The sequence below is a fragment of the Trichoderma harzianum genome (assembly GCF_003025095.1).
Source record: "Trichoderma harzianum CBS 226.95 unplaced genomic scaffold M431scaffold_14, whole genome shotgun sequence".
In the NCBI taxonomy this organism is placed as follows: Eukaryota; Fungi; Ascomycota; class Sordariomycetes; order Hypocreales; family Hypocreaceae; genus Trichoderma; species Trichoderma harzianum.
The window spans coordinates 601,404-614,341 of record NW_020209262.1 but is presented as its reverse complement, the minus strand read 5'-3'; the positions used below and the strand labels follow the sequence as shown (position 1 = coordinate 614,341).

At 51.6% G+C, this 12,938-nt stretch overlaps 6 protein-coding genes across 6 annotated transcripts in view; 2 read left to right on the top strand and 4 right to left on the bottom strand.

Moving 5' to 3' along the window:
* Positions 1-132, bottom strand: part of M431DRAFT_9203 (hypothetical protein) — a gene marked incomplete at both ends in the record, with an annotated part of 741 nt that extends 609 nt beyond the window's left edge. Inside the window, one exon of the mRNA XM_024924321.1 lies at positions 33-132. Within this exon, the coding sequence (XP_024770194.1) occupies positions 33-132 (100 nt within the window). The remainder of the gene's footprint in view (positions 1-32) is intronic.
* Positions 133-309: 177 nt separating this feature from the next.
* On the top strand, positions 310-1,303 carry M431DRAFT_485884 (hypothetical protein; the record flags this gene model as incomplete). Its single annotated transcript, XM_024916333.1, has 3 exons — positions 310-397; positions 450-710; positions 816-1,303. 3 exons carry the CDS (start codon positions 310-312, stop codon positions 1,301-1,303), a joined length of 837 nt encoding a protein of 278 aa, XP_024770193.1.
* A 255-nt stretch (positions 1,304-1,558) lies between these two features.
* Positions 1,559-3,744, bottom strand: M431DRAFT_499337 (hypothetical protein; the record flags this gene model as incomplete). The annotated part of the gene is made up of 3 exons (XM_024917789.1): positions 1,559-2,581; positions 2,980-3,340; positions 3,488-3,744. The coding sequence occupies 3 exons, from the start codon at positions 3,742-3,744 to the stop codon at positions 1,559-1,561; spliced, it is 1,641 nt and encodes a 546-aa protein (XP_024770192.1).
* A 455-nt stretch (positions 3,745-4,199) lies between these two features.
* Positions 4,200-7,333, bottom strand: M431DRAFT_95049 (hypothetical protein; the record flags this gene model as incomplete). The annotated part of the gene is made up of 3 exons (XM_024924650.1): positions 4,200-5,118; positions 5,174-7,163; positions 7,237-7,333. The coding sequence occupies 3 exons, from the start codon at positions 7,331-7,333 to the stop codon at positions 4,200-4,202; spliced, it is 3,006 nt and encodes a 1,001-aa protein (XP_024770191.1).
* Positions 7,334-7,830: 497 nt separating this feature from the next.
* On the top strand, positions 7,831-9,489 carry M431DRAFT_499334 (hypothetical protein; the record flags this gene model as incomplete). The annotated part of the gene is made up of 5 exons (XM_024917788.1): positions 7,831-8,059; positions 8,136-8,658; positions 9,092-9,173; positions 9,237-9,314; positions 9,409-9,489. 5 exons carry the CDS (start codon positions 7,831-7,833, stop codon positions 9,487-9,489), a joined length of 993 nt encoding a protein of 330 aa, XP_024770190.1.
* A 531-nt stretch (positions 9,490-10,020) lies between these two features.
* M431DRAFT_255419 (hypothetical protein) lies at positions 10,021-12,125 on the bottom strand. The gene is made up of 2 exons (XM_024913822.1): positions 10,987-12,125; positions 10,021-10,930 (listed from the first exon to the last, which is right to left on the bottom strand). The coding sequence occupies exons 1-2, from the start codon at positions 12,028-12,030 to the stop codon at positions 10,106-10,108; spliced, it is 1,869 nt and encodes a 622-aa protein (XP_024770189.1). The 5' UTR covers positions 12,031-12,125; the 3' UTR covers positions 10,021-10,105.
* Positions 12,126-12,938: the final 813 nt, after the last annotated feature.

Genomic DNA, 12,938 nt, shown 5'->3' with positions numbered 1-12,938 from the left:
GGGGGGGGGGGGGGATTGGAGATGAGAGTTACCTTGTTCGTCCATTGCTTCAGGGGAGTCGGAGTCTGAGTCGTTGGGGTAGGCAAAGGTTCGTCTTAGACGGGTGGTGGGCGTGTCTGCGAGGGAGGCCATTGTGAAGTGCGATGCTTGTAGCTTGATGGAGGAGAGAGTGTGATTGAGCTTCTGATGAGAGGGTTGATGGATATTAGGTGGAAGCAAGGCTGAGTGAAGTCATGCAGCTTTGTTGGAGATGAGAAAAGAAGAAGACAAAGAGAGGTAGATGACGACGCTGATGATGAAGCTGGCAAGATGGCAAGGCAGCAACCAGCAAAACACCTTGATAGCATTTCAGCAGCTCTCTCTCAGCCTTATGACGCCACAACGCAGACAGCGAGAGGTACGTACCAAGTCCCTCCCCCACTACCGTCTCCCCACTAAAATTCCTTCAGCCTCCTGCCAAACATGGTCTGACCTGAGAATATCCGAAACCCTTCTATACCAGACCACACAGAAACCAACCCCTCCCAGCATGATATCGCGGATTGCAAGTCGCAGGCTGTGTGCCGCGGCCTCTCGGCGAGCCGGCAGCAGCAGAAGCGGTGAGAGTGCGGGTTGGAATGCCAGATCGGTGCAGAGACGGTGGATGACGCCTGCGCCGAAGCCCGGCGATGGGCCCATGATGTCGAGACGAGCCGATCGCGAGCTTCCCGGTGAGTTTCTTGATTGAAAATAGCACCTTTAACAGATCAATTGAATTAGATTTTCTTTCTTTTTTCTTTGTTTAGTTGACTGACTATGGGGAATCCATTGTATAGACGTCGGCCAAGTCTCGCAAGGATGGCGCCGCACGATGCCCATCTTCCTCGCCGTCGTGGCCGTGTGCTCCGTCACAATCTTCAACTACCAAAAGTCCTCGTCGCCCATCATCTCGTCCACGCTCTACGCGCTGCGCACCTCCCCCGAGGCCAACCGCCTGCTCGGCGACGAGATCTACTTCAAGCACCAGATCCCCTGGATCAGCGGCGAGATGAACCAGGTCAAGGGCCGCATCGACATCAGCTTCTCCGTGCGCGGGTCAAGGGGCGCGGGCGTCATGCGCTTCGCTAGCCACCGGCCCTCGAGCAAGGCGCTCTTCGAGACGACGGAGTGGAGCTTGACGCTGGAGGACGGGACAAAGGTGGATTTGCTGGATGGGAATGATCCGTTTAGGGGGTTGTTGGGCGGGGAGGATGAGGATGATTTGCCGTTGGTGGAGGATGAGTCGACGAAGGGGTTTAGACAGCAGGGTGCGTACAATAGGTGATGAGATGGATGCTGTGTGTTGTGCCCGAGAGATGGAGCTGAGTTTGAGGGAATTGCATGGCTCTTGTACAAGTAGAATTTTCGGTTGGTTTAGTCTGGTCTTCATGAGTGTCATGATGTGTATAGTGTACTCCTATAAATACAAAAAAAAAGCCCGCTTTCCTCTTTTGCCTTTTTCTTCCCTTTTTGTTTCTTCACCCTGTCTCAATGTACTCGTTACAGTTACCCGCCCGTGTAAATTGGTATTCTTCTTTTCTTACAATTCAGCCATGTGTGACCTCCTCTGGGCCTGCATCTCCATGTGCCTCAACCTCGCCTCCTCCAACTTGGTCTCCAAATCGGGCTGTCTCTGATCCAGCTCCTCGCGCGCCTTCTCTCTGTACGGCAGAGCAGGGGCTTTCCTCTTCTTCGCATCCTGAAGCCGCACAATACGGCCCTTGGGACCGGGAATCGGCCCGCTGACGAGCACCACGCCCAGCTCGTTGTCCACCTTGAGCACCTTGAGGTTCTGCACCGTCACGAACTCGTTGCCCATGCGGCCGGGCATCTTCTTTCCGGGAAGCACACGACTTCCGCTGCCCTGCGAGGGACCCGTCGAACCGATTGTTCGGTGGTTCTTGGAGTTACCGTGCGAGGCTTCCTGACCGGCAAACCCGTGGCGCTTCATACCACCCGCAAAACCCATTCCTCTTGACCGGGCCTTGACGTCGACGTGCTGGCCCAGCTGGAACCAGTCCGGCAGCAACTGCGCGCCGACGGGCAGCAGCCCTTCCTCGTTGCGCACCTTGAACTCGGCCAGCTCGGCCTTGGGCGCAATGCCCTTTGCCTCGTAGTACCCCAGCATCGGGCTCGTCACGTTGCGTCCCTGTCTAGCGCCGAGTCCAATCTGCACCGCCCAGTAGCCGTGCTTCTCGCGCGTCTTGTTCGCAATGACTTGCACCTGGTCCATCTGCAGCACCGTGCACACCACCCGAGTCTTGCCTTGGAAGATGCTCGTCATGCCTTTCTTGACGGCGAGCACGCCCGTCCGCAGGGGGGTTGTGTTCTCGCGACGCTTGAGCGCGGCCGCGGGGCCGGTCGTCAGGGCTGGGAGGCCAGAAGTCGGCTGGTTGAAGCGCTTGTGCTTGGATCGCGGCGGTGCGGTCGACCAGCCGTACTTGATGCCTCGCTGGGGAATGTGCGGGAGGAGGAGCGCCGGCCGGTTGACTGCGGCGAGGCGTGGCAGAGCCACTCGAATTGGTATCCTGGGAGGCATTGAGGCGATTCTGTGTGTGATTTCCTATGCGGATATCATTAGGTGGTTGTGGATTGGGTCGGCGGAGTTTCGCCTTGGTTTGGATGGTATGATGGGAAATTTTGGAGTTTAGCTTCTGGCTATGCAGGCTCGGGTATTCTGCGGGGCGGGGTGGTTGAGTTTGAGAGGTTCAGCCTCGCGGGGTACGTACCTGTGAGGTGGATGAAGCAGAGCAGCTCAACTCATGAATGTGATGTATTTGTTATATGGGATATAGATACAAATTACAATCAAAATGCTTCCTTGTAAAGTCTATTCACATGTAGAATTTTTATTATTCTTTTGTTTTCATCGTCGTCGTCGTCATCGTATACATTCATCTACACTCCCGGCCCTCTCCCTCCAATCCCGCTCCCCATCTCATTCACACTTGTCCCCTTCACCTTATGATCCCCCGGCTGCGCAGCCGCCTCATAGAGAATATTCGTCGGCGCCTTTCCAAATCTCGTCCACTCCCCCTTGAAGCCCAAATAACTAATCCGCGACACGTCCTCATCGCCCTCACCAAAATTGTCCACGAAGAAGAGCACCAGTCGGTGCACGCTGCCAAACAGCGAGCGCTTGACGGGGATCTCTTGGATGTCGGACGTCTGCGAAAGCTCGAGGGTCTGTACAGGTGATGCTTCTTCGGCGGCGGCGAAGTCGATGTCGTCGCGGTTGATGAAGAGTTGGAGCGTTTTGGGGGCCGAGAGGGATGGTGATGTGCGGACGAGGATGGAGTGTAGCTTGACTTGGGCTGTAAATCTATTGAAAATGAGGTTAGAAAATAAGAAACGAAGTTATTTGTCGTAAAGTAGGAGTAAATTAGATTATGATAAAGTGTATACATGTGATTATGCATATACATATAGCAGCTGGGAGAAGAGGATAGTGAGAATAAGAAAAACTCACGGCACCGTCATGAGAAGCTGCTCATCAGCATCGCTCTCCAGCTCCGGCTCGGCACTCAACCTCTCCGCCCACGTCTTCTTGACAATCAACTTGCCGGCATCCCTGCGCGCCTCGTTGAGCGTCGTGATTTCATCGAAATTGATTTGCTCGTACAGCGAAGACTGCAGCGCGGGCGTGGTGTCGTCTGAGTGGTCGTGCTCGCCATGGTCGTGAGAATGGCCATGGTGGTCGTGCTCGTCGTGGCAGTGGTGGGACATGCTTATTTCTCGATTCTTCAATGGATTTGACGATGGATTGAGTGAATATTGTTAAATCGAGGAATAATGATCTGAGATGGGATTTGTTATGTAGATGGCGGGATGGAATAAAATCTTTGATTCGATGATGTAGATGGTTTGTTTGCTACAGCATCAGAGGCCCCGCAGCTAGCCGTTAAATTGAGCGACTCCAAGTCTTACCTGAGATGAGCACCACCGCCTTTATAAAACAACATGTAGAAATTATATAGTTTTCTGCTATTTTACTAACTCCTCTTTCTTCCTATGAATACCAAAGATCCCTTAAATAGCAAAACGCATCCATCTAATATCTCATATCTAGCGGGTATCAATGAAATCGTCAAAGTAGTACAAACCCAGCAGCTGTAAGCAAACAACCCAAATTTTCAAAACTTCCTTCCAGCCAGTGAAATAATACTAATAAAGATAAAAAATCATCTGAAGCCACCTTTCCTCTTCACCTTCTTCTTCTTCCTATCTCCAAACGGTCCAGAAACAGGCTGGCTCATCGTCACAGCCGTCTGCTGCTGAGTCGCTTCTGGAGCCGCCTGGCTGGACATGACTTGCACGGGCGGCGGTCGCACTGACGCCAGGGGATTGATGTCGGGAAGCCCTTGTCTCATAAATGCTGGTCGCCTAAACTTTTCCGATCGCGCTTTTCGCTTCGCTTCGATCCTCTGTAGCCGTTCTTTGGCGTCCCTGAAGAGCTCCTCATTGGCTCTTGCTACGCTTGAAATGTAATTGTTTGGATCGACACCCCGTTCCTTGGGCCAGTATGATAGCACTTTGGACCGTTTTGAAACGTCCGGCCTGTTAGTGTCCAAAGACTGGGCCAATAGTCGTAGTCGCTCAACCGCCTCGTCTGGCCCGTTGAAGGTTGCCGATGCAGCGGGTGAGGCAGCAGGCGAAGATCCTATGTCCCTGGAGGCTGATCTCGACGAGGTTATAATTTGAGAGCTGCCAATCTGACGCCCTGTCCGAGACCTCTGAGACTCCTCCTCCTCCAGCACTTCAGAACTACTAGGCCCAAGCAAGGGAATATCCTGGTACATGATTCCGTAGCTGGACAGAAAGGCCTCTCGGGCTAGTTCGGTAACCCATATTCGCCGAACTTGTTGCATATCCTCAGTGAGAATGCCCTTTATGGGACCGATCCATATGTCAGAAAAATGGCGCTGTAGATATTGCAGGCTGACCAGTGACATGGGCATTTCGTTCTGGTTATATAGCTGAAGTGGAGTAACGACAACCTTTTCGGTGTTTTCATCCAGTATCTTCTCCATTTCGTCTCTCAGAGGGTCACCGGCGGGCTCAAATGTTGGATCTTGCAGCATCACTTCAGCCACTTCGCCCCTATAACATGATTAGTATATTCTGTGTGAGAGCAAGCTCAAGCTCAGTTACTTACCATGTTATCAATGGTAGCCTCCCCTGGTCGAACCCATCGTTAAGGCATTGTCCGAGGGCGTCAAACAATTGAGACGGGAGGCCAGTTTCTCCTTGGTGTATTGAAGCTTCTAGAGAGTTTTGTAGGGCTTGGTATAGTCTATCCATTTTGATAAGAGTCGGTCGGGCGAGTGCTGGGCTCTCAACATTATCATCAGACTCTCCGTCATCTTCGACCTCTTCACCATTCATAAGCATCTCAACGTCGTCGACAGTCATTTCATCTGGAAAGATGAATGACCCAGAAATATGCGCCATGGCAGTTCTTCTCCCCTTTTGCTTTTTCATTTGTTGTTTGGCTTCAGCCCACGCAGCAGGCACCGTGGGGTCTTGAATTTCGAGCGTCGGATCGTCAGACGTGGCGCATAGGCAACGCTGTAGGCTTAAATCTTTGCCCAAGAAAGTCAACTGATAAAACAGGGCACCCTTTTTATAATAGTCCATTCCAGGACTTGAAGCATTTTCTTTGACTGAGACTGCGAGTTGGATTGGGTCGACCCTGAGATACTCAATCACATTCTTTGCTGGAAATTCCGTGTCCTCGCTCCCCGGAAGTGATATAATGTCTCGATGCCATTGAGGCATCCTGTTTATAGGTGAAAATGTGAACCAGAATATGCAAAGTTGGCCCATTCGTGGATAGTAGATAAAGACTAGAGATGTGTCTTGGTCATCATCTGATGCTCGGCAGACAAACATCCTCGAGTCGTCATTTTTTGTTCCCAAATGGGGGCACGAGAGCAATATTGACGGCTTCAGGGGCCCCGATCCTCCTTCATCACGGCTAAACACATCGACCCAGGTGATATGATATTGCGTGAGGATGAAAACATGGCCTTGCTCAGTTGGACTACGATGAATATCCAAGATCCAATCCAGCTTTCCCCTTTCCCGAATGATGTGGCCGAGCCTTGGAAGTAAGATGTTTGCGTCTAAATTCAGGACTTCCATTCTCTCATGATTCCACATCAGAAGATATCGCGTGGTAGCGTCTGCCGTCTTGCGGGAGGAGGGGGACGGTGAGCTTTCTACTTTTCCAGACCACGTTTCTTCCAAAATCAGAATCCCGTGTCTTTCGGTTGAATAGGAAGGCATAGACGGTAATTCGTTGAGTAGGCCACGAGAAATATGTCCGCATTTATTGAGAGTCAATTGGGGAGCCACTCTTCGTTGGACCTGCGAAGTTCCCGGATCATCCCATATGCTCCAATACCCGCCCTCATCTATAATGGCAAGTTGATGCGATCGGCCAGATGCCGTGGCAAACAAGGCGACATCAGAATGAGCATTACCTCCCGTCTGATGATACTGAATAGTTAGCAAAGGATTTGGGTTTATCAGTGATGGTCGTTCCCGAATTAAGCTGCTCGTTGGCTGATTTGAGGTGGTGGGCACCTGACGGAATTCCGGCTTGAGAATGGTTGTCGCTGTTTCTTTTTGAATCAGAAGCCACCGAGGTGTGTCGTCTTTCGAGTGGTTCCCAGCAAATTTGATCTGCCTGATGGGGAGTCCGTCATTAGTCCATATTAATTCTGCCTCCCTGTTGGCCGGATCGATGCTCTGAAGATTCAGAAATGCATTTGCGTTGTTCCCCCATTGTAATGGCACATCCTCCATGCGGGCCAGCCGTAAGAGCTCTCCGGATTCCCCACAAGCAACAGCCATTATAGGGGACTTTAAAGACCCTGTCTTAACACTGGCATCGGGGACGTGCCCAATGGCGAATAAAGGCCTGGTGTTAAGGGCATCATCTGAGATGTTGAGCGCTTCCATGTCTGCTTTGAGAGTGTCTTGATATGCCGAATTGCCCATGGCGATTTCTGGGTGAGACTTGAACAGCCATCGTTCTTGATTTTGACGTTCCCTCCAGAGCCTGGTGGATGTCTCCGGAGGCCGACTTTTCGAAGCTGAATAAGTAATGGTTGAAGCACTGATAATCTTGAAGTGAGGCCCTAGTACCCGATGTTAGTATTTATCTTCGATTCTCTGTTTGTTTCTTTGTGCACCCCCTAGTTTCTCACTTACATCTTGAGGTGAACCGGGATGTCTCCAATATCCCAAGTGTTCTTCCGGGATGCTCGCTGGAAATATATTTCAATTCGCCTGGAGTGCCCAGGCCCATCAGGGGATGAGGCCACCAGTCCGCCATTTGAGGCCCGTTATCGTATTCGATGCGATGAGAAGAGGTTGATTTTTCTTTTCTTCATCTCGAGTTCACCTGAGACAGATCGTACCTGCATTCGGGGTCACATAGAGGCAGTGGTGTGGCTCAGATTGGCATTAGAAAGTGTAACAAGTGAAGAATGTTATAAATGTAAATTATTCAAGAAAAAGAAAGAAAAATAATGAATTCTCAGCCCTCTTCCTTCACTGAGCATGTCACGACAGACTGACTTGCTTGAGATTTGAGTTCTTGGATTTCAGCCACGTGACTGAGCCTGCACTCTAATTTTGCGCCACACTTGGCTGTGTCGACCCAGCAACGTGCTTTTTGGGTAAACACCATCAACCCGGAGCTCTGGAACCGACCAAGCAGCGTTTTTGCTTTGCTTCACCCCACCTACAACACTCTGCGAGCAGAAGCCCAGAAAACAAGACGAGCAAAGACACACACACACAATGGCTGCCGGTTTCGATCCATCAATGTCAATCGGCCCTGGCCGCCAGACCATCGCCCCCGTTGGCCCCTCCGCCGCCGACACGCTGCCCAGCATCGACTTTGGGTTCGACGATTTGCGCGAGCGCATGGCCAAGTTTACGGCCAAATTCGATGCCTTTATAGAGCAGGGCCGCAAACGTGTCTTGGAAGAGCGCAATCAGTTCCGCGTCAACATGGCCGAGCTTCAAGGTATGCGCTGGTGCAAAATGCCATATGGATATAAATACCATCTTTGAACAAGAGACTAAACAACCCTTTCACACAGAGGATGAACGCATGCGACGGAGGGATATTGAAATTGCCCAAGTCAAGATGTCGACGTACCAGCAAACCATTGAGAAGGAAGAAGCCGAGAAGCGCGAAATGGAAGGCTCAATATCCTCGCTCGCCGCCCAGCGCGACAGCCACATCGCCGCCCGCGACAGCCTCAAGGCCCAGATTGCCGAGACCCAAGCTGAGATAGACTCTCGACTGGCCGCCCAACGCGCCTACATGAAGCAGAAGGAGGCGCAGCTACGGTACAACGTCCCCGAGCTGGACTTTTGGATCACAAACCTGTGTCTGCGGATTGAGGGCGCGGGAAAAGACGACCGGCTCAAGTTCGTGTACACGCATATTGACGAGAAGAACTGGGAGCGCGAGGCGTGGTTCGAGCTGGTGACTAGCTCAAGGGATTACGATGTGAAGCATTGCAGGCCCAAACTGGAGCGGGAGAGCGTCGAGAGGGTGCTGGATAAGGTGAACGAGTCGAGGGAACTGGTTGTGCTGCTGAAGGGAATGAGAGAGCTGTTTGTGGAGGCCGTAAAGTCCTGAGCCCACGGGGAGGGGTGTTTGATTGTTACGATGATATGTGTGTTAGATACCCGCAGCTGATGATTTACATGATGTATATGGACACTGAACTTTGGTTTCTTCTCTCGTGTAAAGTGGTTTCGAAAATCGGCCTGTAATGTCACCTGAACGTGACAGAGTACTACAAAAGGAATTGATGATTGTACATCTCGAGCTTCAAATACAGACAAAGCCACGACTTACCTCCCGCATACCTGACGCTGGTCTTGATGCTCACCAGCCACATGTGCAAACCGCTAACAGGCGCTGCAAAACCGCTGTCAAGCTTAGCTGCAGCGCGTCAACGCCCCACTAAGCCAGACATCCATACAACACCTAAACCCACGCCAAACATCCTTCCAGCATCTAAACCACCGTCATCAAAATCAGCCCTTTCGCCATGCCCAAACCCGACAAACACGTCGCGGCCTCTCAAGCCGTCGACATTCTCGAAGAAATCTCAACCATGCTAGTACGCATCTCATCTCACTCTACTAAGAAAAAGGAAAAACATCAGTGCTAAACCTCTTACTAGAACTGCCACATGGACCGCCGCATGCTGTCCACATGCATCTCATTAATCGAGCAAGGCGTCCATCCAGAATCTCTCGTGGTAAGCAAGCAAATCCCCGGTTTCCTTTTCCCCCTCCTTTCAAGGCGAGCCGTCGTTTCAAGCTATCGCGTAATTATTAACGGCTCCTCTTTAGCAAGTCATCAAGGAGCTGCGTGAGATTGCCGATGACACGCGCCGGGAACAGCAAGAGGCCGCCGCCGCTAATAATCGGTGAAGCCTTCACTTTCACCACACTCGTGCACACACCCTTTTTTGCCTCATCCGCTGGGTTACCCTTTTGTAATTTGTGTTTTTCTGTTTGATGTTTTGCTTGATTTTTGAGCTGGGATTTTCATCTGTTATTCATGGCGCTTAGGGCGTGTACAAATACTATATTACCACTTTGGACGACTATTACTGTACATGGTAAATATTAAATTGACGGAGCATTGCCCCGATGACACTCCCATTTCCATATGCAAAAGTGGCATCTTCCCTTTTTTTCCTCCCAATGGTCCAACTTTTTCTGTCGATGCAAATGCCCATATCAGCGCCATGCCGTCGTAGTGACTTTAAAGAAACTCCGCCAAAGCTAACATATGATACGAAACGAAAAGAAGAAAAAGGAAGACAAAATATAGAGACATAGAAGAAACAAGGGAAAAAAGAAACAAGATACATGGTATCCCAAAGCTAGAGAAGAAACAGAATAGAAGAAGAACCAAACTCCACTCCGTAGAATGCCCCTTGTGGATGGCAAGTATTTTCATATGTCGTCATGCGTCATTAACCACCTCCATGTGCTCTCACAAGCTTGAAAGCTTCCTTACTCAAGCTGCAAGCCTGAGTCGTTACCTGTGTCCAATCAAGTTGAACTCATCCTCTTCTTCCTCTTCGTCCTCATCTGCGTCGTGGGCGTCATCACTCGATTCATCCGAATCGTACTCATCCTCGCTTGATTCGTCATCTTCATCATCCTCGCCACCTCTCCAGAAGCCCAAGATGTCATCGTCAGACTCCCCGTCCACTTCCAGAACGGCGGCCTGCGGTATATCCATCATCATATGAGAAGGTGACATGGACCGGGCATATCTTTCGAGTATACGTGATGGAGGCTCTGGTGCATTGGAGGAGTGTCGCCGCCTGTTGGGCGCCCGCGAGCCTGTCGTGATTGAGATCCGTCGAGCCCCAGGCACCGCTTCCTCCGAACCAGCCTCCCGCACGGCCTGAGACTGATCACCAGCTGCCGGCTGGAGCGACTCGGCATTCTGCCCCAAGATTTGCAATTCTACCGTGTTATATGACCGACATATCGAGCATTTAAGTCCAAGCCAGTGATATGCCACTGTGCTTCTGGCAGAGCAATCGTTGCACAGAATCTTGGCCTTGGTGTCACGGAAATCCGGTGGCATTGGCTGGCTCAGAATGGCCAGATCCAAATTGCGAAACTGCGTCTCCATATTCATGAGGCTCTTGTTGCAAATTGGGCATTTGTACGAGGCCCGTGTGTGCTGCTCATAACACTTTTTGTGTATGCTATGGCCGCACACCATGAAGACAACCCGTTTTGGTGATGTAAACATGTACTCGCCACAAATCGGGCAGTCACAGTCTGTTGATCGCTCGATACACTTGTGCGAACTCTCAATGGATGTGGTGATGCATGCTCGACATGTCTACGATGTTGTTTAGTCACAGAACATGGAAGAAATGGAGAGTGGATCGAACTCACTTTGCAATGGAAGAAATCCTTTCCCAGCCCCATACCCCGGCGACATATTCCACAGTCATTGCAGTGATAGATGGGCTTATTGGCCCGATTCTCCCAAAGCTTACATATGTTACAGTAATACTGCGCTGACACCACACCGCAGTTACTGCAGACCTCAGATGCTTTCTGCGGCGTCGCACAGAGCATGCAGAGCATGTTCTTTGTATCCTTGCGGATCAGTGTGTGGTCCTCGTGTAAGTCATGGCAGAACCGACAGGTATACCACTTTTTGCAGGTGGAACATTGCAGTTTCACGTTCCGCTCATAGTGCTCACATCCTAGCGGGCCTCGAGTTTCGGTAAGCGAAGCAGCCGAGTGCGTTGGAGTTGTTGTGCTTGGTGTCCTGGAGTGTCGAACAGGAGCGTAGGTCGGAGCTATGTCGCTTTCGCTCAAGACAAATGTCTCTTTGACTGACGACTCTCCGATAAACTGATTCTGCCAGTACTTCAGCGACTCCAGAGGCCCGACAGGGCTAGCAAGCTCCCATGTCTGGCCGATGGAGCCGTCATCCGAATCGCTTTTGGCAAGGGGCGAGCCGGCGATCACGGAGGCACGATAGCCCTCCAACAGGGTATCGTGCATGAGCCTGGCCTTTTCATTAGATGGGATTTCCCGAGAGTTGATCTCCTGGATGCGGGAACGCAGCTCTCGCATACCGTCGTCCTCGGGAATGGGGCCATTCTTAGTCGGCGCATTTCTGGGCGGTGTTATCGGGAAGCCAAGATGGTCCAGCAGAGGTCCGTGACCCGTGGCTGGTCCGGCCGGGACTTCTTCCACGATCGTCTCCTGGGTGGAGGAGCTCAGAGGCCGGGAGCGTCGTTGCTCAGGCGATGCATCGGGCCCCTGCTGCCCGACATCGTCGGCGTCGTCAGAATCGTGGACGGCGTCGGGCGGAACTACTGGCGTCTCTTCATCGCCGGCCAACGTTGCACGGGAGATCTCGGAAAAGCGGCGAGCCTGTCGCAGCACAGGGTTGATGATGAACTCGGAGACAAGGGAAGGCATTTGGCTTGCTTGCGTCTGGCGCAACGGCAGCGCCTGCTGCTGAGGCGCAGCTGAAGACGGGGGATGCTTTTTAAAATTAGGATGAGGCTACCCAGCTCATACAAGTACCGTGGAAAGGGCGGTGATAGCAGGGAATTTAATTAGAAGGAATGGAAGAAAAGAAGCACGAAACGGGGGGTTCCCACGCAAGGTCAAACTCGACGGCAACCGGAACTGTTCATCTGGCGAGGGTGTTTCATCTGTTTGGCTGACCAGAGCAAAAACCGAAGGAGAATAAGAAGATGGCCAGAGTTCGGCGAGATGTTGGAAGACACTGGCCACCGTCCGTTGTTCGGCAAGGATGACATAAGGCATTGGACGGATTAGTATTCCATAGGTACAAGTACGAGTATGGTGAGCCACTGATGTGCTGACTGTGGTCTCAGACGCTTGCATGTGATTGCTCCAATTGATTCATGCTGGGTGAGACTTTCAAGGCCGCTTTAGTGCGTGTTTTAGCGCTTTCATCTGAGTACCAATAGTGAACAATAGCGTCGAAATATTAGCGCTCCATCCCTGTGGCTCAACCAACATTGAAACCGCTCAGCTATTGGAACTGCTGTTGGACTTGCTGTGGCTGGTGGACGGGAGCAGCCAAAAGCCGGCGCAGGTACGTACCGGCCCGGCGTTTTCCAAGAATGGCACTAGCCACGCGGCTGAGCACTTCTGGGCTGGAGGGGATTGCAAGGTGGCCAATATTCCTAGAGCTGAACCAGGGGGGTTTTTTTAGAAGCTGTCGTATTCTTGGAATCCCGACGCAAACAGCAATATCCACCACAAACACCTCCTTTGTCCTCCATTTCGTTTCCCTCTCCTGAGCCGGGCTTGGCCATCAGGATTGTTTCTCCTTTTCTTGTCGACGGTGCCAG